This window comes from Haemorhous mexicanus, chromosome 2 (genome assembly GCF_027477595.1).
Source record: "Haemorhous mexicanus isolate bHaeMex1 chromosome 2, bHaeMex1.pri, whole genome shotgun sequence".
NCBI classification, from domain to species: domain Eukaryota; kingdom Metazoa; phylum Chordata; class Aves; order Passeriformes; family Fringillidae; genus Haemorhous; species Haemorhous mexicanus.
Window position 1 is genome coordinate 88,076,701 of NC_082342.1, and position 27,559 is coordinate 88,104,259.

Here is a 27,559-nt window from a genome sequence, read left to right on the forward strand (position 1 = left end):
TCACTTTCTTCCAAACCAACTGAGAAAGCATGCAGCATCACACTATTTGAAAGCAATCTGAGTTTTTATGTTCTTCTACTACTTTTTCTACTTTTTCACTTAAAAGGCCAAATAGGGGATATTTTAAGTTTGACGAAAATGCAACGGGTGATGATGAAAATAGAGTCACAGCATCATAGAATGGTACAGGTTGGAAGGGACCTCAAAGATTCTTCTGAATGCCTAACCTAAATTTCCCCTCTTTCAGTTTGTACCCATTATGTCTCATCCTATGACTACATGCCCCTAGTGAAAAGTCCCTCTGTGACTTCCCTGTTTTCGCTCTTCAGGTGCTAAAGGTTCAGGTCCCCATGAATCCTTCTCCAGGCAGAACAGCCCCAGCTTTCCCAGCCCTCTTCATAGCAGAGATGCTCCAGCTCTGATCGACTTCATGGCCTCCTCTGGACTTGCTCCAACAATTTCATGTCCTTCTTATATTAGGGTTCCTTCTGAGCAAAGAAAAAGTGATAATACCTCTTTTCCAAGCACTTCATGGCAGCATTAGGGGAGCAGAAGGGATGGGATGTTACACATGATGTGAGCACTGGTAAGGCCACCTCTCGAGTACTGTGTCCAGTTCTGTGCCCCTCCATGCAGGAAGGACATAGAGGTGATGGAGTGGATCCAGATAAGTGCAATAGAGCTGGTGAAGGGTCAGGAGGACAAGTCCTGTGAGGAGCGACTGAGGGAGCTGGGGTTGTTAAGCATGGAAAAAAGGAGGCTCAGGGGGGACTTTATCACTCTCTAGAACCACCTGAAAGGAGGCTGCAGCCAAGAAGTGGCCAGCCTCTTCTCCCAGATAACCAGCAACAGCACAAGAGGAAACAGCCTCAAGCTGTGCCAGGGAAGGTTTAGGTTGGACAGAGGGAAGAATCTCTTCACAGACGGGACGACTGGACATTGGAATGGAATGCCGAAGGAGGAGGTGGAGTCACTATCCCTTGTATTTACAGAAAAGCTGGACCAGTGCCATCGTCTATCGGTGGTGTTCAGTCATAAACTGGACTCGATCTCAGCGGTCCTTTCCAATCTGACCGATGCTGCGTTTCAAGGCTGAAGTCAGCTGGTGCGCAGGGGATAACCGGGACAGCTACAACCCTTCCCGGACGGCAGATCAGCTCCCGAGCCCCTTTCCCCACACGCAGCCGCCCCGTGCCGCCAGGGATAAGGCCCCGAGGTTCTCCGCCCCGGCCCGGCCCGGCTCCGCCCCGCGGCCCCGCCGATACATAAGACCGCCGCCGCTGCCTCCCCGCCCCTGAGCAGCGCGGAGCAAAGGCTGAGGGCCGCCATCCGCCGCCATGGTGTTGAATCCGGTGCTGGGGAAGCTGGTCAGCAAGAGGGTGGTGCTGGCCAGCGCCTCGCCGCGCCGGCAGGAGATCCTCACCAACGTGGTGAGTGCGGCCGGCGGCCGCTGGCCTCGCACGGGCCCGGGGCAAGCGCCGGCCGGGCCTGCGGGGCCCGCCGCCTCCCGGCCCGCCCTCTCCATGAGACCAGTGGGAGGGGAGCGGGGCAGTAAGGGAGATGTGTCCTTTCTGAAATGCCCGAGTGCAGAGCAAAGGAAGCCGTAACCTGTCATTGAGACTGTTCAGTCCCTCCGGAGGAACGTGCCGGCCTCGCTGCAGGAGGCTTTTCAATAGCACTTGGGTATTACCTATCGAGCTTACCTTGCTTAGTATTACCATTCTTAATAATTCTCCCGATAAATTGAACTAAAGTGGAAGAAATAACTTCAGAATATTGATGTGTGGAGAAGCACCGAGGTTCAGTGCACTAAGTTGTTAGAAGCATAGCATGCCTGCTGGGTGCAGTAAATGTGCAAGTGTAAACTAGAGCAAAAAGCTGGAAGAGTAGTTGGGCATTGTTCGACGAAACCAATCAGAAACTGTCTGGTTTTGTTTTTTGTTTATCATGTGTGTAAGGACACATGAAGTGCAGTAATGCTCCTGTAAGAATGTGCACTGCTGTTGCATGGGTAAAGTGCTATGCATGGATTCAGTAAAAAAAAAAATCAAGTAATATAATCCTCTGTTTATGAAGTGTGTAAGCTTATGCTGTTACTTTTTATATGAAAAAAAAATGAAATTACAAATGTGATTAGGTTCAATAAATAAGAGCAAAATCAAATATAAACCCCAATTTCAACGTTCTGATTGTTTTGTTTTAGTTTGCTTGTAAAAGATATGTATGCTCTAAACACCAATAGAAGCACTGGGGGGTTTTTTCCATGTGTGTTTTTGGGGGAGAGGGGGAAGGTGTGTTAATGTGTAAAAAGCAGATGTCAGATTTGCTATTTGCTTAATATGCCTTGGGAGCACTGTTTTATAATGAGGTCAGATTGACTGCATCACTTTCCTGTTACAGGGCCTGCGGTTTGAGGTGGTTCCATCCTGGTTTAAGGAGACACTAGAAAAGTCATCTTTTACAGCGCCTTACGAGTATGCTGTGGAAACAGCAAAACAGAAAGCTCTTGAAGTAGCAAACAGAATGCATGTAGTAAGTTACTAACTATTACAGCAATGAGCTTTTTGTCGTTAGGTGGTGCGTGTAACTGTGACTTAATTTGTTTGCACTGCTGAAGTGATCCCTGAGGTTTTTTTCTCCACTGAAGGCTAATGGATGATGTTTTCATGTCATTTGTGAAAGACGGTGTCTTGAAATTGCCTAATCAGAAGTCTAATGCCTGCAGTTCAGGCATCTTTTGTCACAAGAGCAGCATCATACCTGCTCTTTTGTGGAATTATATATATATATATATATTTTTTTTTTTTTTTAACAGCCAGGTGTATGGCTGACCTCATTCCACATATTTGTTGATTGTGGAGACAGACTCCACAGAAAAACACTGATGTGATTCCAGTGCTTTGCTGCAGCTTTAACTGAAGGAGTAACAAGAATAGCTCAGGAGTTGAGTATAGAGGTACTGGAGGAAAGCAGAAAAAAAATTACTCTTTCTTTGCCCAGAATGTTTTAAAACAGAATTTGTCTATCTAATTTTAAGAAGGGAGAAGTTGATATTATTTCAGATTCTGTTACACAAGGCATCCATTTTGTATACTAAATTTTATCAAAACCAGTGATGCAACTTAGATTTTCACTGATGTTTGACTTATGCCCTTGGCTGTGATCACTGTTTGAACACTTAAGGCTCTTTGCTACCAGAACCTATTTAAATGTTGAGCAGATTAAATCTCACAAAATGGACCATAGTTTTTTCCTAATAATATAGCTCTAAAAGAGATGGGTGTTTGCTGTTCCTATTCTAGTGGCAAAAAAGGAATGTTGAACACTTTAAATTAACAGTGTTGCCAGGTGTCACCATTCTTCAAAGCAAATATTGCATGATCTCCAGTGTAAATCGTTACCCAGTTTTCTGTCAACTACCTTCCAGACAATGGTACAACATAGGAGAATGGATTTTAAACCCAACCTCACTAAATTACTTCTTTGGCTTTATTGCAAAACACTGTGCTGGTGGTAATGCTAGTTCAGTGGATTTCAAAATGCTTTTTGATACAGGAATTAGTGGAACTAATTCTAGATATTATTAAACAATTTAGAGCCCATCAAGTCTTTGTCTAGAATTGCCTCCCTATAAATGTTTTATTATAATGGTCACACTTACAGATAGGTTTCATGTCATGCTGTGATAAGTAACAGCAGTGTACCTTATAATTCAGCAGTATACCTTATAATATGCAGCTAAATCAAAACTTAGCTATAAGGACAGGTACTGTTTAAAGTCAAGAAAGGCTTAAAAGGAATTTTTATATATCACTACCTCTCATATTTTAAAAAAAATATATTGTGTTCCCTTATAAGAGAAAAACACAAAGTGAACCAAAAAAAAAAAAAAGGGGATTTATTTTGCTGTAAAATTTTGCTTGGAGAAATGATCCTCGAGGGCTGTATTCTGTGGCTTCCAAGTACTAGGCACTTCCTTTGAAGGAGTTGTTTGCCACCTTGAAGACCAGATTGACTTTTGAGAATCCAGTTTATTTCCTGGATGCATTTATTCATCAGTAACATATTTGGGCAGATTTGTGGCTTGAGAATGGTGTGCTCAAGCCTCACTTTTAGGGTGATATAAACATTTAATATTTTGTGAACAGTGCAAAAGGAGAAATAATGTCTTGTTTTCAGTAGAGCCCTACTTCTAAACCAGTAAACTGCTATTGTCTCACCTTATGTCTTAAAAGATTTTGTTCTCTTTGCATCTTCTGATAAATGCCTTTTTATGCTTTTGCAGAAGCATATGAGAACACCTGATGTTGTCATAGGAGCAGACACTATTGTGGTAAGAAGTCTTTAGTGATTTAGCATTATTTTAATTTATGACAAGTGTAGAAAATAGTTGTATCTGTAGGTTTAAGTTTGAAATCTGCTTTCACTGTGAAGTTATACCTGCATTATGATACATCTTTTTGGGATGTGTTGATGTGGCTTTTAGGGTTTTTTTTTCCCCAACAAGCTAATTTTTGAAGTCTTGAGAGCTAGAAGCTTTGCTACTGCTTTTGGGGACACTAATGCAGCCATAAATATTGCCTTGGATCTCCTAATATGTAATGGAAATTCTGTTCTCAGGTGACTTGTCTGTCAGGAAGTCCAGATCATGTGAACAGTTCTGTGTTGTGCCTTGTAGGAGGAGGTCACTTTTTACCTGACATCTTCACAGAGACAGTGAACTGTTAAGGACAGAAGAAGTTGAATTATCCCTTTTGTTTGAGAGGTGCAGCCCTTGGAGGGTAGAATATGGCACTCAATGTGCTTGACACTAAATTACCCGTTCTACCGAAGTATCTGTGCTTCTTGCTCCACTCAACAGACTCAAGTTTGAAGCCCTGGCTGAAATCATGATATGAACATGATTTCTGATCTCAGTTTCTGAAAAGTGAGAAAAAGCACCACAGTCACTCTGTTTTTCTGTTTTAGTCTGTGGATGAGCAGATCCTGGAGAAACCAGTTGATAAGCAAGATGCCTACAGGATGCTATCAAGGTCTGTAGTTTTAAGTAAGATATGAAATTTGAAGGTGCAATTTCTCCATCACTTAGATTCTCAAAAGGATTCCACAGAAGCAATACATGCAAATTTTTTGGGGTTTTGTTTTGTTTGTTATAACTTTAGTAGGTCAGTCTATTAATTAGGGATATGAAAAGCACTTAATATTTAGCTTTTTAGAACTCCAGGAAAAAAGGCAGACAAGATGATCTTTGCATATATCCAAGGTGTCAAGTGAAAATTTTCACACACTGTTTCACCTTACAATTTGGTGTGGAATCTTGTGGGGGACAGAACATGTGAGATGCTTGTGATCGCATCCAAAAATATCCTGGCTAATCTTTACAAGATTATTCCTTAAATAGTCTCTTCAAAGATTCACAGTCCCTTGCTATTATACTTCTATTGCTTACACAGCAGATAATAAAGTCCTCAGAACTAATTGTCCACAGCGTGGCACTCTGGAGCCACTATAAGAGAGAGCCAGAGGTGAGGGAATCTGGGCTCTTCTCTGTGCTTTGGCTTGCCATGGGATCTCTGGGGACCAGTCTGGATGAAATGAGAACATATGCTCTAGTACCCTATTACATGTTTAGTCTGAGTTACATCACCTAGCTATTTATTGCCAGCTTTCAGTGAAGATGGCCCTAACAGTAGGATTTATGCCAACTGGCCTTTTCTAATGCATTTGAAATAGTCACTTTTCTGATGTACAGTGAATGAGCTGATACCATGGACTACTCTTATACAAGTGGTATTTTGGAGACTTGAAATGACTGCAGCTTTTGGTAGTGTTTTTTATGTGGTTATTTTTTTGTGTGTTTTGCCATTATGTTTGCAGCGATACTGAAATAAAATTTATTTGTTTGGGATGCATGTCAGATCCATTGGTCTGCTTCTCGGGCTGTAGCAATATAATAATGTAGACTATTTCATAAGACTGTTGCTTAATGGACATTTTTTGCCTGACAGGTTAAATGGGAAAGAGCACAGTGTTTTCACAGGGGTGGCTATTGTACACTGCCACAGTAAAGGTACGCGTCATTTTATTACAACTCAATATTTGTATTAAAAATTACTCTCATGATAACTTGTACAAGTAAAGAAACAGGATGAAAATGTTTCGTATACAGTCTGAATTGGTTTTCTACTCAAGAACTACCTTATCAAAATATAAATTAAAGTCTCCTCTCAAAAGCCTACCTTCTTCCTGTATTCAGTTTTCCCACACAAGGGAAAGCGACAAGACAATGGAGTTCAGAAATACTGTCTCTGAAAGCTGGGAGACTAATTGAAAGGCCAGTGTAAGTGGTGGAATATTCTAAATTAAATTCAAGTAAGGTACTACAGACTGTGAGAGTGAGCTGAATGTGATCCAAATCCACTTCATTGTGTTGTGCTTAGATCAGTTGAGGCTCAAGGCCTCAGACTGTTAAGAAGCTGTAGGAAGCAATACACCAATGTTCCTTATCGCCTAATTTATAGAGAAAGTGAGTAATTTTTGTGGAAATTGTACCATTAATATAATTTGAGGAGTGTTTGAAGGACATTGTCTGATAATTGTGACAATAATCTTTTAGTAGAGCTTTTGTGACATTTTGCTTCATGTAGTCTTTCTGTACATAAATTAACAGTTTTTAATCTTTTCTGGAATGGTTGCTCTTAACTCTTGTAAAATGGAATTAAAGTTAGTGATGCAGTGCTGCTAATATGCTAGTACAGTAGAGGGACAGCTGCTGCAAAAGAAATAAAATATGTTACTAAGGGCATGTTCCTGTGAGCAACCCAGCAATGTAAATAAAGTCTTTAACTGTTTACTCTAGGAAGAAGGTTAGGTGCACCCAGATGTAGCAGTGATATTATAACAGCACATCTCATTTGAGGTGTGCAAATTTGAATTGCATCACAGTCAGATGAATAGCAATATACCTTTAGTCTGCAGATTCCCCAAGAGATGCAATCAATAGAACAGTTTTGTAAAATTACTCTAAGCTGTATTTACAGTTTATAATTACAATGTGTTTAACTTGTTAAAGATGAAATTTTTTTACTAGAATTTGTTACCAATACTGAAAGACATGATAATATGTCTTCATATGCACCAATTTTCTTATTTTGTTCAGGTTTCACACTATCACCATTAGAAATTGGTTAGCATTCTTCCTTTGGTCTGTACGATAGATATTTCTTACTCCTCCTCAAGCATTGCCACTGCTACCAGAACTGTGGTTCTGCTTGGGAGATGCTTGGTGTTTATAGAAAAGAGTAGAGAGAGCTAATAATCTGCAATGTGCACAGTCATCTGTGCAAGGCTGTTAATTTTGAACATGTTTTGGAAAAGCCTCTGTCTGCAGTGACACCAGGGCCACAGTGTACCACATGCAGCAGGGTCTGTACCCAGGTCTGCAGTACGTTATTGCACCTTCCCTCATCCGCTTGCAGCTACAGAAGTCTGAAATAATACTGTCATCACTTCAGAGATGATAGGAAGATGACAGCGATGGTTCTTGATGGGATTGCTGGATACCCAAGGCTGAAGTGCAGGTGGAGCTGCATCTACCCACTTTTATGACACCTACCTGTTGAACTCTGAAATGTTGTTAAGAGTTCTTTGACAATACTCATAAAATTGGGAGGGTGGCTGTAGCCCTCTTTGTACTCAGTGCTGGATGTGCGTGCCAGCATCCATAAATAGCTTTGTGTAAGCGTTGTTAATTTAAGAGAATGTTCCACAGAGGAAGAGCAGTCTGTTATCCCTGAGACAGTACTGCAGAGGTTGAAAATGCAAACTCTTACTGTTTTGGGAAAGCTGAGTCCACTGTCCCTGAAGAACATTATTTGTCATTTCATACATCTGTGCAATATATTTAATTTTTCTCAAGTAAAATTGTCAAATGATTAATAAGAAATACAATCTAGATGTTATGCTCTCTGAACTACAATTTCTGTGTCTAATAAGACCTTTTTCTTTCTGTAGACAATCAGCTAGAGATGGAAATCACTGATTTCTATGAGGAGACTAAAGTAAAATTTTCTGAGCTGTCTGAAGAGCTCTTATGGGAGTACATTCACAGTGGAGAGCCAATGTAAGTAAGGCCCTGATGCCACAACACTTGAGAATAGGCCTTAGGGTACATTGTTTAGCCAGTGTAAAACATCGTCCTGTGTTCTGTGAAATTTTGTTCTGTGTGTATGAGAAATGATAGTATGGGTGATGCAAGGGCACTATTCTTTTGTTCTTAGCTGTCATTTCTCCAGTGAAAGTGTGCTACCTTTTTAGAACCCTAATGAACTTGAAAAGTGAAGACTTGAAATACTCTGGATTAGAGCAAGCACTTGTGCAATATACAATTATCTTTCTGTTAGCAGAGACATTCAGGGATGTTCAGTGCCCAAGACAATGCATAGTTCATTACTAACAGGTGAAAAGAATGTTGGATAATCAGGGCATCATGGAACTGTATTGGGAGAAAGCTAGAACTTGGTGTATTTAATTTATCAAAATCACTGCTCTAATGCAAGGAACACCAGCTTAATTTTTACTTATCCTTGTGAAGAGGGAAAACACAGTTTGTGTGTGTTGCTGTGTCAAAACTGGCCTTCAGTTTATGAGTTTCTGCTACACTGGTAATATTGTTACTGATCTATATAGGCAACATTTGCAAAGACAATATACCAGACAACAGTTACTCCATGGAAGAAATAGGATGAGAACAGAAAGCTTAATTACTAGTCCCAAGATGAAGTTCACTAGATTGCTTTAAAAAAAAAAAATAGTACTTCTTTGGAGACAACAAGGGAAAGGAATTTGTCTTCACTTTATGTTAGCTGGACCTGTCTGAAGGCATAGTTAGCACTATGGACTGCACATCAGGTGATCTGATGTGAACTTTTGTCCCTGTAGCTTCAATTCTGACCATGTAAGAATTTGTGGTGGTTTTTAAACTCATTTGTGCTATAAAACAATAAAGCCACGTATTACTGGGGAAAAGAAAGCACTGTGGACTTTGGATATACTTCAGTGATTATGTGTAGATGAGGCCTACTTTGTGAACATGTAAGGTTCACAGCTTATTGAATAGACTGATTTCTAAATTTGATTATATGGAGAGAATGTTTTGGCAAGATTGCAGCTTGTAATAAATTCCTACATAGGTTTTTGGAAGATGATGTTTACTATGCTAGTTAGTATGATGTTTAGATTTAGTGGGCCATAAAGTTGCTGTTTGAAGGAGAAATGACCATGGATTTTTAGGAAGAATATGAAATTGAAAATTATTTTGGAATATTCTGAGTATTTCCTCTGGAAGCAATGGCTTTAGCAGTACTTTGCTGCACCAAAATGGCTCACAAGCAGTGCTGGGTCGTTCTGTTCATTCTCCTAAAAGAGGAGTGTGACATCAAGGGTTTCTCAAGGACCATAGGTTCAAAAAATGTATTTTATTATTCTCTGAGGCTGAAGCAAATTGATCTTTGTTTATGTAGTCCTGTTTATATATGTTCCTATTATGTTTATGTAATAGGACGCACTTGTTCTGCCTTTGCAAAGGAACTACTAAACATGGTGTCCTATACATTTTGCAAAATTCAGTAAGGAGAAGTATCTCACAGCACTGTTTTTTTGGTCATTTTTGTTCCCTCCTCCATGTCCACTCATACAGGTTACACAATTGTATGCGTATAGGTTTTTCTAAACAAAAAGTGACCATTTGACCATTCCTTTTTTTTTTTTAATTTACATGGCAAAATAATTTTCTGAAATAATCCAAGACTTAATAATCACATGAAAAAATAAAAGAAAATGACTAGTTCTCTTGAGGATTAAACTGAGTTCTTTTCTAGCAAGAAAAAATGTACCATATGCAGTAGGGTCCATAACCAGATATGCAATACTTTATTGCAACTTCCTTCATCCACTTCCAGCTGCAGGAGTCTAAAATAATCTTATCATCTCTGGAGAAGTGACAGGAAGATGACAGCAATGGTTCTTGATGGGACTGAAGAAGAAAATTGGCATATAGTGTTGAAGTCAATCACTAGTGACAGAGAGTAATACTAGAAATACATAGCTGATATAAAGTATGGGTAAGGAAGGAGGGGAAATTGCTGTCTCAAGGTAGTCCGTGTTGAGTCTATAAAGACCCTCAAATTTTGGCTTCAGACAGAAAGATATTTTGCTTTTTGTTTTATTCCTGTTCCTCTTTCTAACCAAGGATTTTCTCCTTGCAGGCACTGTCTTTTTCTTTTTTTTCTGTGTATATGTAGAAAGAAGGCTGTACCACAGTAATCCTGACTGTTTTGGGCTTGTATAATGAGTAGACTTTGACCCAGCTTTTTATTTTGTAATCTTTCCCTTACGAACAACTTTATCTGTCTCTGCTTACAACTGCTAGCCTGAAAATCCGATATGGTTTTAGTAGCTCTCCTCTGATGGCAGTGAAACCAAAGGACTCCACTGCAGTCTGGGAAGGAGGTGATGACACAGCCTTCAACTCTACTGTTTCACGTTTTACTGTGAGGGAATAAAATATAGAATATAGAAGTTCTTTTCAGGATCCAATTCAGAACATAAAGTGTTGTAGAAAAATAAATGTGTAGCAATTTCTGTTAATCTTCTTGCTTGAGAGTATGATAATACTGTTTTTGATAGTTATAATGTTTTTTGCCTACCTGTAAGCATATACCAAAATAACTGTAACTTCACTGGAAAATGAGAAGACATTTTAGTCATTATAATATTCCTAATGAAGTTGATGTAAATCTTAAGAATGTTATAAAAGAAAAAATAATTTAAACAATGACAAAGTTATAAGGTAGCGCGGACAATGCAGGATTAAAGGAAAATTCCTATTCCACAATTTATAGCAATTCAGAAAATCCTACTTGCTGGTATGCTGATTCCTCTGTTAGTTTTAGCGTGCTGTTAGAAAGGGAATCCAGAGGTAAGTACTAAAGAGCTGTTTCTGATCAAATCTAAGATGAAAAAATTAGCAATAATTTTCTTGTGTAGTAACCTTCTTTCTCAAGCAGTTTGTGTAATTCCATACTACCTTAAGTTAATAGATCGGAGACTGACTGACTGATCTTTGGTTTCTAAGCTTGCTGACGTAGGCTTTCAGATTCTACTGTTGTGTAGGAAACATACTTTTAACTGCCTTGTTCCTTGTATGAGAACAGTAAAATTGTTGGCTCTCCTGCAGCTTATCTGACTTGTACATATTTCCATTTGTGAACGTGTAAGGTTCCAATCTGTGGAATTTGCATAATTACACCTAAAGACAAATTAGATTTCCAAGGTTAGTTTCTGTGCATGTACATTCCCATGCCAAATTACCATTATTACCATGACATCTAAGAGCACAATGTTGTGAACCACAACACTATTCTGTCTCAGATGGTTGCACAAGAGATGGATGGATAGGGCTGAATAGAGTAGTGGATCTTATTGGAATAGGTTGCTCTTTTCCAAGAAAGTCCTGTCTTCCCAATCCTTGTTTTAGGTATTCCTATGACTGAGATCTGCAAGATACATTCTGTAATAATTTGAGTTCTAAAAGGTCATCTTTATTGAGCTCCTTTGGGACCTAAAGGCTTTCCAGCTGCTTGTGGAATTGGGTGAGGGTCATTATGCATTTGGTGATCCTGTGGCAGTGTTGCTCTTGGTGACACTGTTACCTTTTTGGTAGCCACGACTTGGTAACCTGTGACAACACACTCTGACTGCAGTCACCTGCTGCTTAGGTGACTGTTGCACTTGCACCGTCTGAAGCATCAAGACCTTTGGTTCCTCACCCTTAGTAGAAATACTGATCCCTATATTTATCTTGTGATTTACAAATTGAAGTGTTGAGCCTACCTGGTAGATTTAGTCTGCCTGTAACTTAGGTACACTAGTCTTTATTCCAACCTCTGCAGTTTTGGTGTATTATTAGTGTTCTGTGATATCTCTGCTCCTGACCTTAATTAGATCTATGTTGGTTTTGCTTTCTCTTCCTCAGGGACAAGGCTGGTGGATATGGTATCCAGGCCCTTGGTGGAATGTTAGTTGAGTATGTCCATGGAGACTTCTTGAATGTGGTGGGATTTCCTCTGAATCACTTCTGCAAAAAGCTAGCAGAATTGTACTATCCACCCTCTAAACATAACGTACAACATAAAAAGTATGACTCTGTCCCTTCTGTGGACACTTTTGAGAACTTAAGTGATGGAGAAAGCGAATCTTCAAATTTCACAGAGCACAAAGTTGCTAGTAAGTTGGACCACAGTGGGATGCATTCCTCAGGAGCTGCTTATACTTCTGAAAACACTTCTCCTGTCAGAACTGGTTTTACAGTACCTTTGGAAAATCAGAATGGAGTGTCACAAAGTGCATCAAAACTTCCATCCAAAATTCTAGAGCTGATGGATGGTTTTAGAGCTTCAAAGGTAAGAGAAAAAAAACCTACTCATTACACGCTTGTCTGATCCATTTGTTTCACTGGACTTCAGTATGTAACAGGTATTGTGAAATATTTCAGCTGGTGAAGGAATGTATTAATAATTAGTAAAAAAGGACCACTGACATTCTGGAGAGTCTTTAGATAGCTGAAATTTCTGGTGCAGTGCAAACATTGCTGGGTTTGTCTTTTTGTATTTCTTTTTATGTGTTCTATGAAATTTCAGTTACCTATTGGATAATTTTATCCCTTAAGTTGAGAGGGAGAAGAAGTTGCAGATTTTTCTTTTTTTACTGATCAGAAGAGCACCAAGCTGGAATTATATACTCTTAAAAAAAAAACCGTTTGAGGTTAACTCACCTGACTTTAAACTGTGACAAGAATTGTATATAATATAATTTCCTTTGTAATTTCTAATGCTTTGCATTAGAATTCTATGGAAGATCTTAATTTTTTTATTGCCTCTTCAGAATATTATTTTTTAATAACCTGTTTCATGTTCTGGATGTGTTTATCTGATAATATCCATGTTGTATCTGATGGAGGCATACTCATAACAGTTCACAAACAAGGTCACATGCCCTGTGTTTCAGCCAGGCGTGATGAGAAATGCATAGCTGGACCTTTTAAGTACTTCCAGATTTTCTTCATGGTTTCAGCGTGGCAAAGACAATAGTGAAGAAGAGGAAGAAGAAATGAACAGTGATCATTCTAATAGATCAGTGGTCTCCAAGTTTTTTGTGTTTTGGGAAGATGTGGGAAAAAAGTGCTAAAGTGGCAGTGAAATGCAAACTTGGAGCTATGTAACTTGGAGGTGAATGGAGGGGGGCACACCAGACAGTGAACAATAGTTTTGCTGAAACAGTGGAGAGTTGTGCTCAGCTCTGAAGGAAGACTGTAGTGTGATCATGTGGTTCTGTGGGTGTGCTGCTTGTATAGGCATACAAAGCTGTCCTGGGAGGCTTGGAATAAAGTGGCTTTGAGGGTGCTGCATGTGTGAACTTCTTGTGTACCTATGGGGAGTGACATATTTAAAAGGGTGAGATGATGCTTAGCATTTCTTCAATTTAAGTAAAAATAAATACGGATAATTATCAGCATGTGGCTGTACATTACTTTTACTGTTTACAGTGATGTGATGCTGAATAGTTTTGTGTAGTGCAAGACAGTGGAGGCTGGAAACAAAAGGAACAACTTTACTTTCTCACTGCTCCAGTGTAAAGTCATGGTATGAAGTACTGAATCACATGTTGGACTACTGGAATTTTTTTCCCACTAAATGGATCTTTGTAAAATTAATTGCCAGTAGTGATGAATTGTGATCAGACAAAACTCATCAAGTTTCCATTTGCAGAATAGGTATAAGTACACAAAAACATTTATTTCCACAAAAACTCTCAAGTTTTTTTCATCTTGATTCAAGAACTTTATAAAGCAGAGTAAAATCTCCTGCAGGTGAAGGCATTGCTGCCTATATTCCTCTGAACTACTCTCTTGCAGAACAGGAGATCAGGATTAAATAGTTGCAAGCTAAAATCTTTGAATTTTACCATGTTCCAAATTTACATAGTTTGATCTGTATTCATATCTTCGTATCTTTTACGTCTTTTCTTCTTTAATTCTTTTTTTTTTTTTTTTTGGACTGAGAATTAGAATAAGTTGGTCAGCCAAGTTTTCTGCCTTATCTTCTCACCTTCTTTTTCCTGTTCTAGTGGTTTCCAGTTGGTATCAGTCCAAAGACTAGGCAGGTCTTGGAAGCCATCTGGTTGTAAACTAGGTGTAATTGGCTCAGTATTGTGAAAGCCTGAATTATAATAAATCCCAGCTATATGTTTTTATTAGAATAACCAAGTTGTTATAAAATAGAATAAAAAGGTGTGAAGATGATAGAATATCATCCACATGCAGTAGCAGACCTACCTCTCAAAGTTAATCTCTTTTTCTCCCTTTGATTTTTATTAAATAGAATGTCAAGGCCCTTCTTTCCTTAAATATCTTTAGATTTAAATTTAATTATAGTTGCTTGCAGTTGTAAAGAAATGGATTCTGTGATTGCTGCATTTGCCTCCACTGTTGTGCTCTCCAAAAGTTCCTTGATTTTAGGTGTGTTACCTGCTTCTGTAGAATTGCAAATGAGTTTTGAATGGAGATGTATATATTACTATATTTCATTAACTTTACTCTCTGGTTTGGTTAGCATATCTTGAAAAAAGTTCAGCTAAGGCTTTCAATTTAAGGCAGCCATTGCCCATGAGCTTTTCCTCACCATTAAGCACTTGCTGGTTTTTTGTCCCCATTCCATGTGTACACATCCTGTTAAGGTGTGCCTGTAGTACAGTTGTCCTATGAAGTTTTATTCTTTCTGTTCTTAATCTTTTTGGGTTTTTGTCTTAATTTTACTAAAATAAAGACTTGTATTTTAGCAGCTGAAGCTGTTACACTATCTTAGAGGAGAGTTTTGAGTTCCTTATGCTTTGGGTCAATCAAATTTAATTTTTCATTATTATTTAATAATAATTTTGTTATCAAATTTTGGTATTGGTTCATATGCTTAAGAATGTTCCATTACATCAAACAGTCATATAGATGGGGAAGTGCTAAATATCTCAATAAAGAAGTGGGTCTTCATACAAAATTTGTAGGCTGCATTCCAGAATACTGTGAGTTCCCTTCTCTCCCAAACACCATTGTTAAAAGTTCTGTTACTTGGCCAAGATTCTGAAACCCTCTGAGAAGGAAGGGAATAATTTTTAGGAGGTTTGTTAGATTGTGTTGCAGTAGTTTAACAGTAGTTGTGTAGAATAATTCTAGGCAAACAATATAATTCTTCTGTTTTCTGATTGCAGTCTTTTAAACACAGCATGATAACAATTTCTTACCTACACATAGGCTCTGTTTGTAGCCTCTAAGCTGAAGATATTTGATCATCTGAAAGATAAAGGTCCAATGAAGGCTGTGGATATTGCAAATGATGTTGGAACCTCTGTATGTGGAACTGAAAGACTCCTTGATGCATGTGCTTCTCTTGGATTACTGGAGAAAACACCACAAGGTGATTAATTTACCCTCTGCGAACTGTATATACTAAAAAACCGGCAGGACTGGAAGAGATGCTTTTAAGGTCACAGGTTCTGACATGATATTGTTGGTAACTTGGATTTGGGGCAGAGGGAATGGATTCCTTTGCTTTCATTATTAGTAGCTGGAATTGTTTCATGTGGGGGAAGGCTTTATGTAATGAACACATTCAAGTCTCCTTTATGGAAATCTTAGATTGTTTTAGCTCTCTGGGCATAATACTGACCAAATTTCTAAGAAAAGATGGCATGGAGAGTCCCAGGGAACAGTGTAATAGCTCACATCTGTCATCTGTACTTGAGTCACAGCAGCCCCATGCAGCACTGCAGGCTGGGGGGAAGGTGGCTGGAAAGCTGCCCAGTGGAGAAGGAGATGGTGTTCAAGAGCAGCTGATCATGAGCCAGCATGTGCCCAGATGCTCAGTGAGCATCCTGGCCTATATCAACAGTAGCGTGGCCAGCAGGACCAGAGCAGTGACTGTGCCCCTGTGCTCAGCACTGGGGAGGCCACAGCTTGAGTCCTGTGTTCAGTTTTGAGCCCCTCATAACATGAAAGACACTGAGATGCTGCAGCGTGTCCAGAGAAGGATAATGGAGCTGATTAAGGGTCTGCAGCATAAGTCTGATCAGGAGTGGCTGAGGAAGCTGGGGGTGTTGAACCTGAAGAAAAGGAGGGGAGAAGAGATCTTATTGTCCTCCACAACGACGTGTGAGAATGTAGCCAGGAGGGAGATGGTCTCTTTTTAAAAGTAACTAACAGGAAGATAAGAGGAAACAGCCTCAAGGTATGCCAGGGGAGATTTAGATTGAACAGGAGAGATTTAGATTAGGAAAAATTTCTTCCCTGAAAGGATGGCCAAGCATTGGAACAGGTCCCCAGGGAAGTGGCTGCCTCACCATCCCTGCAGGTATTTAAAAGGTGTGTAGATGTGGTACTTGGGAACCTGGTTAAGTGCTGGGTTAAAGGTTGTACTTGATAACCTTAGAAGGCTTTCCATTGAAGTGATTCTGTGTTTCTATCTAAAATGATTGTGAAATTCCATTTCCTGCTGCAGCAGTGCTGTCAGCCTTCAGCAGAGGATCAGGCTTTTAATGGGGAGAGTTCTGCAGTATGTCCCTCTTGGTGGACAACAACATAAATTTTAGTGCTGCTAACTGGAACAGTCCATGAATGTGTATGTAAGTGAGGGAGTCAGGATTAACTTTTTCAGTCAACACTATGTAGTTCTAAGTTTCCATGCATATCATTTACATAGTAAGACTTGAAATTAAGTAGGTGTGAAGAAAAGAAAATAAAGGAGTCTTTTTAACTCTGTTAGAGGACAAGACAAATTAAAAAGATCTAAAGACAAAACAGAAAAAGCTTGAATTCAGGGAAGAAGCAGCCATAATAGAAACAAAAATACAGTCAAGAACGAGGAACTTCTAATACTGTCGCTTGAATATTAGGTATCTAACTCAGGTACTCTGGTTTAAAATATAAAAAACAAATCAGTGTGTATCTATATTTCCCAGTATCTAAATTCTGTTTTGAAACAAAGTACTTGCTCTTTTAAGAATGACAAGACTTTCAGAATTACGTTTTTGCAAAATTTTTAGTAATAGATCATAAGATCTGGATTTACTGGTTATTTATGCAGGAAAACATGCCTTCAGATTTTAAACAACAGTTGCAAAGTACTGAAACAAAGCTGGTTACAACTGTGTTCTTCCCATAAGGTTACAGTAATACTGACTCAGCAAATACCTACCTGACTTCAGATGGTAAATACTCACTTCATGGCTACATTATGCATTCTAATGACCACCTTTGGCCTCTCTTCACAAACTTGGAGTATGCTGTCAAAGAAGGGAGCAGGCAGAATCATCGAGCCTTTGGAAAGAAAGCAGATGATCTATTTAAGGTAATATAAACTCTTACTAGTATCAAAACCAGCTGTGTGGAGCCCAGAACTGATCTAGGGACAAACGGAGACAGAGCTGACAGAGAAGAAAGTTTGTCAGTCTCAGAAATGGTAGAAACCCAATGCAATTCACCAGTCCCAGGCTTCTGTTGCCTTCAACTTTAGGTTATGAAGTAGTGGAGCAATCACAGAATATGTTGGGAAATTTGAGTGCTGACAAAAATTCTCCAGATGAAGTGTTGCCCATCCCACTGACACACTCTCAGAACAACCTCTGGGCCTGATTAATTTATGTTTGTGTCCCTTTTATAACACCAGATAGTACCTTACCACACATGTACTCCTTCCATATTGCATGCCAGTCAGTTGATTGTGATCCAGTTTAGGCTGTGCTGTGTAGTCAAAGCTGGTTTGTGTTGATGCAGTGGAGAAGGGATCTAATCTCCTTTATGAAGTTTTGTAGTTCAAGCTGATATCTATTACTGATAAAATTGTAATCCTTCTGCCTTCTTTTTCAGTCTGTGGTATTCCTTTCCCAATGCTAGCCCAAGTGGATGTGATCAGACTGGAGAATCACTTCGGGGTGTAACTAGTAACTTGTCAGTTACCCATCTGGTGAAGCAGGTTGAGAGGCATAAATATTTATGCCTGTGTAAGCAGAGAGCTGCTAGTGTGAGCAGGAGAATGTCTTTGACAGCACTGCTGGCTTAAATTGTACTTCAGACTATATCCTGAGGTCCTTAATTTGTAGTAAACTTCAAGATGGTGATGAAGGCAGTCTCCTGAAGGAGATGTCTACATCCCTTATGTATAGTCAGTGTAACAAAATAAGAACTTGTGGAGACTTAAAAGCTCTGCTAGCTTCATGTTAGTACTTAAATAACTGGAGGACAAAAACTCCATTGGGAATCATTCAAATGGTCTTTAAAGGGAGTTAAGATACTTTGCTTTAGGATAGCTGTTGGAGTAGATCTAAATTTATATACAAATTAAGTGGTTTAATTAACCACTGTAGCTCTTCCTTTGCTAAACATCTGGGTTATCAGCTTTGCTTGGATGATGCTTGTGTCCCGTTTGAACCTGGGCTCCATATGTGTACAGGATGGTGTGCCTGAGCAGAGTCCATGGGCTGTCTGTGGCACTATGCACACCACAGCCTGGAGATACTGCCACTTCATGGTAGTTGCAAAGCCAGCCATAACTGGTGAAATCTGTGCAAAGGTGAAAGGTAAAGGGATTTTTGTGTATATGTCCTTGAAAAGGTAAAGGCATGAGATTCTGCTACTGAATGCTTGCTTGTTCCCTAATCAAAAAAAAAACCAGAATGATCTTTAACGTTTCTGATTTATGGTATGATCCAATTATCTGGGTATTTTTCCATCATGGGAGAATACATGTTTGAGTGAAATGAAAGCAATTTGTGAGGATATCAAGAAGGAGCACTAGAATTTTTCTTTCATCCTGCTAAATCTGTCCTTTCAAGGTGTCTGTGTGATCAGAATTCTTGAGAGGATGCAAAAATCACTATCACTATGGCAAAGGATTTGGATGAGCAAATAGTCAGTGGTACTTTTAATAGATCTTTTCATTTTGGGAACTCTGATGTTCACCTGCTGCTTTGGTTGTACATAATTTTAATTAACTCTGAAAATAAACTTTAATTATGCTGCTTTTCCCCCTTTTTAGGACTATTATCACAGCCAGGAGGTAAAGCAACGTTTTATGGCTGCCATGCACAGCATTGCTCACCTGACAGCAAGAGATGTGGCTACAGCGTTTGATCTTTCACAGTTTAAATCTGCGTGTGATTTAGGAGGTATTGCTTGTAATTGAACTTATATACAAATCAAAGGGAAAAGCTTGATTTCAGCTCTGCATTTTATTACTTAAAAGGCATGTATATTTTTATTAGAACTGCAGTAATATTACCTACTGTTGTTTTTCTGATACTGCAGTGTCAGGATAAAAGAACAGTGCAGCTAATTGAAAGTAGAGTTACCTAAATGGTATTAGAATAGCTTAAGATAAGTGAATGTTTGTCTCAATCAGTTACACAGTTCAAGGCAGAAAATAAGATAGTGGCTCATGTGACACAGCATTGAGGTGGGAGTGCCATTTTCAGCAGTATTGTTGCTCTCCTTAAGCACATCCAAGATCTTCAAAAGTAATGCAAGTAGTGAACCACCACTGCTAAGGTGTCAAACTTGAAACACTGCACTTCTAAAGCAAAAGTACTGATTCTTTTCTAATGGGTTTGTTTTGTGTATTGTTGTAGTTATTAATATCTATTTGTCCATCAAAGTGTTGAAGACCAGTGATACATCTGAAGAAACTCTGCTTTTTAGCATTCCTTTTTTTTTAAGGAAACCCTGTGCTTGGAGCTGCATGGAGGAAGTGTTAATATATAGGGAAAGATCCACTGAAGGAAGAATAATGTATTTAGTGGCTGAGGAGGTAAACAGCATCTCAGAGGAGTTAACCCAATACTGGTACAACCGTTGCCACTTGTGCAGAGACTGCTGAACTTCACAATCTTTACTGTGCTGTAGAGCATTTGTCAGATTTCATGTATCAGTGCTTTGTAAATGCTAAGCAGTTAGAGGTGTTCTTCTTCAACAAATAGAAGTTTTTGCCTTTTGATTTACATTTTGATACTCCCCAGAAAAACCCTGAGGTACTGATATCGAAGGTCACATTTGCAATTCTTTGTCAGTAAGGAGTCATGCCTGCATTCCACAAGCTTTAAAACCTTGCTCTATCAACCAGGAAGTCCTGTTGCCCATGTTCATTGTTGAGCTGTCTACCTCTGGTTCTGACTGGATGTCTCTATTTCACAATGTTATATTCAGCCTTGTCTTTAAAAATGTCTGCAAATTCTGGGAGAAAATAATTGAATTGACTTCTTCAAACTTTTAACAGGTTGCACTGGAGCTCTGGCTTATGAATTAGTACAAGTATACCCAAATCTCAAGGTCACAGTATTTGACCTTCCAGAAGTCATTGCAAACACCTCTTACTTTCAGCCTTCAGAACAACACACTGCTCCAGTAACATTTGTGTCAGGTAAATGTAGCACATGATAATTTTTCTGGTTTCTCTTGTCCTTGAGCACAAACAGGCTCTTTTGCTGCTGCTCCAACCCCAATCATATCTTAGTACAAGGCAATATAGGTTCACCCATGCTAAAAGGGGACATAGTATTTTTCAAGACTGTGGGGATAAAAAATGCTTGGAGAATGTGGCTAAATAGATATGAATTAGTAATTTTTTGAATACCACTGGAAGCAGAGTCTGCATGTGCTTGTCTGAGGTATTTCATTTCTAGACAAGATCAAAATGGTGACTACAAAGAACTTTGTCTCCTTCCTTGCTTTATGTTTCCTCTCCATTTTTTTGTTAGACAGTTCTCGCCTATGATCTGCTCTTTAACTACACTTCCTTATCTGCAAATCAGGGCATACCTGTACCTGTTCATTCTTGTTACTTTTGTACTCTGCTGAAGCACCTTGTTTTTACAGGATGTACTCTGTGGTTTCTGTAGGAATGTACTAACTCTGTTTTCCAACAGGTGACTTCTTCAAGGATGATCTTCCAGAAGCAGATCTTTACATCCTTTCACGTGTTCTTCATGACTGGCCTGATGAAAAGATACATGTGCTGTTAAGCAAGATATCAGCTGTTTGCAAACCAGGTATGTTTTTTTCATCTTGTGAACTTTAAGGTGCATGTTAAAGTACCTTTAATGAGCACTGACTAATGCTTTTCTAGTATGAACTTAGGATATTTTTTGTTTAATCATAGTAGCCTTTTCTTGAATGTGTAGGCTTGCATTATGATAATACCTACTAAGAAAAAGAAGGAAACAAAGCTGCAAATAAAACTATATATAATAAGCTTTTACTGTAGTTGCAAGCTTCGCATACAACTGTATCATATCCCCAGTCTCTGTCATGCCCAGTCTTTCTTACTAAGCCCTGTATCATCAATTAAGTAAGCATGTGCTTATTTCTGTACATAAAATAAGCCCAACTAAAGTTCCTTTGGGTAAATCAAGAAGCAGCAGTTTTGCTGTTGTTTTGCTATCTCAGTAGTATCCAGAATATGGTAAACTGGCTGAAGTTCAGTACTACTTTATGCACACATACCCTGAAAAATATGCAGCCTGTATGACTTTGTACTACATGAAATCATAGAATCATCAGAGTATCTCAAGTTGGAAGTGACCCATAAAGATCATCAAATTGAAGATCATAAAGTAATCATAAAGTGATCATAAAGATCATCATCCTTGCTTCTTGAAGGCTTAACTAAAACTAGTTCATATGACTAAGAATGTCATCCAGATGGTCCTTGGACTCCAGCAGGTTTGGTGCTGTCACCACTTCCCTGGGAGCCTGTTCCAGTGCCTACAACACTGGGTGAAAAATCTTTTCCAAGTGTCCAGTCTGAACTTTCCCTTTCCCAATGCTTCATTGCATTTCCTTGTGTCCTGTCACTGGTACACGAGAGAGAGGAGATCAGCACTTTCCCCTCTACTGCTCCCTTTGAGGAAGTTGTACATGGTGATGAAGTCACACCTCAGCCTTCTGTTCTCCAGCCTGAACAGATCAGAGGACCTCAGCTGTGCCTCATGAATCTTGGCCTCATGGCCCTTCACCATCTTGGTCGCATACACTGAGGCACCCAAAATTACACACAGAATCAAAGAATATGCTGGGTTGAAAGGCACCCATCAGGATCCTCAAGTCCTACCTCTAGCGCTATGCAGGATGCCCCAGGGGTCACACCATGTGCCTGAGAACATTGTCCAAACACCCCTTGAACTCAGACAGTCTTGGTGCTGTGACCAGTTCCCTGGGGAGCCTGTTCCAGTGCCCAGCCATCCTCTGAGTGAAAAGCCTTTTTCTGATAGGTCTGGGGAGATTTAGTTTGGCTATCTTCATGCCATTTCCTTGAGTCATGTTGCTGATCACAAGAGTGAAAAGATCAGTACTTGTCCTCCATTAGCCCTTGTGAGGATGTGGAGAACCACAAAGAGGTCTTCCATCAGTCTCCTCCAGGCTGAACAAAGCTAGTGACTTCAGCTGCTCCTTATAAGACTTTCCCTTGAGACCTTTCACCATCTTTGTGGCCCTACTTTGGATGGTCTCTAATAGCCTAATATATGTATTTTAATTTTTTTTTAATACTGTTGTGCCCAAAACTGCACACAGTACTCAAGGCAAGGCTGAACCCACACAGAGTAGAATAAGACAATCACCTATTTAGTGATTTTGTATCCTGTGCTTTGATGCACTCCAGAACACAGCTGTCCCTTTAGACTGCCAGGGCACACTGCTGATTCACATTCAGGCAGTATTAAAGATCAAAGAAGACAAAAAGCAGAAGAGCCTGACCACTAAGATCATCTGATTCCTTAATGCAACTGTAGGTCTGAAGTTTATTATTTCAGAGGAGAAGATGCAAAATAAGACCTAGCCCATAAACTATAATCCTGATTATAAATTATGAAAGAAAATTTTGGGTGACTGTCTTAATCTTATGCAAAGTTTGGGTTATGACAGATGCTTACAGGAATTGTTTGGTTCAAATGAAAGCAAGGCTGAGTTTAAGAGCATAGGCAGGAAGTGATCTGAACTTCTGGAGACAGTGCTCTAAACTCTCCCTTTTTTTTTAACAATTAAATGGTTGCTTCCAGGAAGAGATCACTGAAAGTAAATTTTCACTGATTTCCACTGAAGACCGTTAAAAAAATCAATCTGAGGGGACCTCTGTAATTGTCTCTGAAAAAGCACTTTAAAGTTGAAGCTAAAAGTACTTACACAGATCCACTTTTGGTTGTTTTGGAAATGCAGGAAGTGCCTTGCTAGTGGTAGAAACTGTGCTTGATGAACAGAAGATTCACCCCTCAGTAGCTGTGGTACAATCCCTCAGTATGACTGAAGGCAAGCAGAGAAGCAGCTCAGAATATAAACAGCTACTGGAGAAATACGGATTCACAGATGTACAAATTAAGATCACAGGAAGCTTATTAGACGCTGTTCTGTGCTTCAAGAAGAATCTGTCACTGTAGAGTGCCCAGAACCAATCTGGGATGCTGAATTTTCACCCCTTGTGCAATATACCCGTCATCAACTGGCTCATATTGGCAGTTGAGGATGATTTTGGCCCTTTGTCTGAAGCATAGTTGTTACAGGCCTTGGATACAGGTTGGAGTACAGCTTCTGCCAGAGTGAATTCTGTGCATTTTAAAAAGCCTCTAGGGCAGGCTGAAACTCCTGCATGTGAAATACCTTAATGTCCAGTTCTTCTGCATACTGTATTAAGCTTAGACTTGGCATAGCTGTGTATAGCATGTCAGGTTAAAACTGCAAGCTTGTACTGAGCTACATTAATTTTTTAGTTTTCTTGGACTGTAAAATTAAAGAGTTTTTCCTCTGCAGTGTATTCAGTGGTTACTACTAATTTTTATCAGAAATTAAAAAAAAAAAATATTGTTCTCTCTGCCTGAGTTTGGGGATGATAGTCCTTTATTTCACTGCTGTGTGGGACTTCACTCAAAAACATCTCATATATAGTCTTTTAAAGCATTTCTTCTACAAGCAAAAGTGAAAACAGAACAAACCTCAAACATGCTCCTACAACAGCTGTAGTGTCACAGAGGAACTTCAGCAGCCTCTGGCCTCCAGCCACAGTATGTACCTGCACAGGCTGCAGCTGAGAGCTGTTCATATTGCTTACTGTCATTTCTGGGGTTTTTCTAAATGTGGTCGAATGGCCATATATGCTTTCTGTCTCGTTAATTGAGATGAGTTTTAGGGTTTATGTATAAAACCTTGTATGAAAATTTAAAAAATAAAAGTTTCTTCATGCTTCAGTCTTTAATTGGAGAAGTGCATACATCTCTTCAAGTAATTTGTCACAAATGTCACCTCTCCTAATGTTTGTTGCTTTCCTGATACTTCATTGATATTTATTTTTTCTTTTCAAAGTGTAATGGAAGCCTTTCTGGAAATTAAAGTTACACTTTCAAACTAGCTTTCTTTCTGTCAGTTGTGAGGTTTTTGCCTGTTTCTTGCACAGCAGTAGTCCCAATAAACCAGTGTGCAAGAGGCTGTGCCAATACTGAATTACCAACCTCAGCAAATTAGAATGGGTTAATGAGGAAGGTTAAGAGTTGCATCTGTCTGGATGTTAATTAATCAGGAGTTACTTTCTTCTTGACCAATGGGTAAAGAAAAAGTGCCACAGTGGCTCAACTCATTAGGAGAAACAGGCTTCCTACAGAGCATTTCAGGTGTACAAAATCAGGGAAATGTCAGACTTAACCACACTGGGGGTTTTAATTCTTAGCAGAAGGTTTCTATGAATGGAATTTTGACTTATCTGTGCAGACATTTAAAATAGATAAGGCCGAATATTCAAATTAATAAATTTAAAATGTTTCTTTTCCACCTGGACATGAAGCTTGCTTTTAGCTTAACAGGTTTGTATGTTGAGAGAGTCTCATTCTGGCAATCAGATGTGTCTCATCACATAGTTACTCATGAAGTTCATAATGCTGTTCCTTAAGCTGCTTTAAGCTGTTTGAGTCAGAAACAATGAAAGCCTAAAGTTGGCACACCTGTAACTGTCACAGATTTTAAAACTGTGCCCCTAAGTACTATGACTGTAAAATTAGAATAGAATGTGTTTGGCTACCACCCAGCCTTCATTTACTCCGTGGTTAATGCACAACACTAAGCATTAGTCCCTTGGGCATGGTGTCTGTGGTCATGTACCACAGCTTTGCACTCTCAGGATAATTAAGTGTTGAAGCAGATGATCCAGGGAGGTTGTGGAATCTCTGTCCTTGGAGGCTTCCATGTGTGAAGCCAGTCCTGAAGAAGCTGAGCTGATTGCAGAGCTGCCCTGCTCTGAGTGGGAGGCTGGACTAGAGATCTCCTGTGGTCTGTTTCAGGCTTAGGTGCTCTACAATCATGTGATACAGCCCAGTCACCTGAACAATTATAAGCTCATCTTACCTAATATACAAATTAAGTTTTTCAGTTGCTCTGAATATCTTTTGCTGACTGGTAGAAGGAGTGGATTTAACAGTCTAACACTGAAAAGATTCTAAGCACTGTACATAACCGAGGAAAATTTTCCTGACATAAAGAATGAGGGGGGTTAAGTTTTAAAAGTTTTTGATGATTATTGAATGTCTGAGCTGTACAAGTTGGAATGGCTCTGAGGAGATTTTCTTAAAGGTCAGAAAGGTATGAATGTTATGCTGCACTTATAATAAAATCACTCTGAACTTCTCTTTTGATCTGAGTTGATGTCAGGCCAAAAGGCAAGTTTGTATCACAATGCTTTTGTCAGTAGGCCTCTCTTGGTTTCCCTTTCCCCTCACAGGTCTGAATATGGAAAAGAAGACTCTGTAAATCAGATCATTTAAGTTCTGTTTTCATCCTTAGGTCAGTCCCACCACAAAGAATTCGGGTCCTACAGAAATAACATATAGAATGTATTGAGCAGAAACACTGACTTCTCTGCTTCTGTAATGCTTGCCATTCACTCTTCTCTCTCCTTGGCATCATTTCAACATGAACGTGAAGTAGCAGTATATCCCAAAGAGATGCAACTCTATTCCTGTCTTACTGCTTTCTATAGTCCTCATGCCAAGTCTACAGAAGTCATCCCCTTTTCCCCTGAAAACAGAAACGTGACTTGACTTGTGTTTGATCACTCTATACTGGGAAAGGGAATTTCCTGGGGTTTGTGAGCGGAGTGGATTATTGATCTAATAGTGGATTAGTCATTTAATAGGAGAGAAAATCCATAAATGATAAAGGAAATCACTCAGGTCTTGTAGTTTGCACCCCTCTGTATGGCAGCAGAAATTTTCTTGCCTGATAATGGATTAGAGCTGTTGTATGTGTTTGTTTTTAAATTAGGCTGTGCAATTTTGCTGGCTGAAATGGTATTGGATGATGAAAAGAAGAACAGGAGCACAGCTCTGCTGCAGTCTTTGAACATGCTTGTGCAGACAGAGGGAAAGGAGAGAAGTGGCTCTGAATATCAAGCTTTGCTGGAACAACATGGATTCACAAATGTCAAAATCAGAATAACAGGAAATTTGTTAGATGTCATTCTCTGTGTTAAGACCTAGAAAAAATGCATTAAGCAGTAGTCTGGATGTCTTATACTTTTGTTTTATGTTTTGTAATTACCCAAATACATTCTCAACTTCTCATCAATACCATAAACAAGAAATGTAACAAGAAATGCCAGCTTTGGGATACTACTTTTAAAAAGGGAGAAAGATTAATTACATTTATTTTAGACTTCAGTAGAATGATACCAGGAGATTCTGTGGCTGCACAACACGCATAGGACACAAATGGTGTCATCAGCCCAAGGGCAGTAGTCACACTGCTGAGAAATCACTGTTCCTTCGTACTTGGTGCAGTTAGAATAGTAGAGTTTTTAGACCAGCACGCCTTGCTTTGCCCCTGTTCCAGGAAGTTAATGTTGGTATCATTTTAATGCTCCATCATCATCCATCTTAGTATCATTTTATATTATACCGCTACTGTAAATAAACACACTCTAATCAACTCTGGAAACTGCTACTGCAATGGTGTAAGACTGGAAACAAGAACTGGAGCAGCAGCTTCCTGAGAGAGTCAAGAGAGACTGCTCTGCTTTGAGAGAAGCTTCCAAAAAAAGGCAGTTATATAAAAGCACAAGTTTCCTCTGTGATTGTAATTTGAGATTAAATGTGAGGGCACCAAGTTTGTTTCAAGAACATCATCCTACACCTTTTTAGCCCTACTTAATTTGTGAGCTCTTATAAAAGTGGATAGCAGAATATGAGATAAGGAGGAAAAAAAAGGTGAAGAAACAGAAGAAAAAGCATGGTGGTGGAGAAAAAAGAATTTCCCTCAGTCATGCAGGTGAGCACCCAAGCTGAACAGAATATGACAACTACAGACTGAACAAGTTCCCCATTACAAGTTATGTGCCTTTTACCTTCATTTTTCACAGTGATGATACTCAAGAGTCTTAGATTATGAAGTTCTTTTTAAGTCAATAGAAAATTTTATGGTGAACAAAATCTC

General features: G+C 39.2%; 1 protein-coding gene across 2 annotated transcripts; it reads left to right on the forward strand.

Annotated features, from left to right (window-relative positions):
• Positions 1-1,278: 1,278 nt before the first annotated feature.
• ASMTL (acetylserotonin O-methyltransferase like) lies at positions 1,279-27,064 on the forward strand. 2 transcript variants are annotated; one of them, XM_059839377.1, is made up of 13 exons: positions 1,279-1,430; positions 2,401-2,532; positions 4,286-4,333; positions 4,969-5,033; positions 6,009-6,070; positions 8,014-8,122; positions 12,035-12,461; positions 15,362-15,524; positions 17,269-17,453; positions 19,140-19,269; positions 20,373-20,516; positions 21,022-21,144; positions 26,393-27,064. In XM_059839377.1, the coding sequence occupies exons 1-13, from the start codon at positions 1,338-1,340 to the stop codon at positions 26,605-26,607; spliced, it is 1,896 nt and encodes a 631-aa protein (XP_059695360.1). In that variant the 5' UTR covers positions 1,279-1,337; the 3' UTR covers positions 26,608-27,064. The 2 variants fall into 2 exon arrangements, with proteins under 2 accessions (XP_059695360.1, XP_059695359.1); XM_059839376.1 differs by lacking the exon at positions 26,393-27,064 and adding an exon at positions 23,309-24,330.
• The last annotated feature ends 495 nt before the right edge of the window (positions 27,065-27,559 follow it).

Bases quoted from the DNA above. Each gene is read 5' to 3' on its own strand.
- ASMTL (XM_059839376.1), top strand. From the start codon at position 1,338: ATGGTGTTGAATCCGGTGCTGGGGAAGCTGGTCAGCAAGAGGGTGGTG. The intron at 15,525-17,268 runs GTGATTAATTTA...TCTTCCCATAAG, and splicing joins ACTGGAGAAAACACCACAAG to GTTACAGTAATACTGACTCA. The intron at 21,145-23,308 runs GTATGTTTTTTT...TTGGAAATGCAG, and splicing joins ATCAGCTGTTTGCAAACCAG to GAAGTGCCTTGCTAGTGGTA.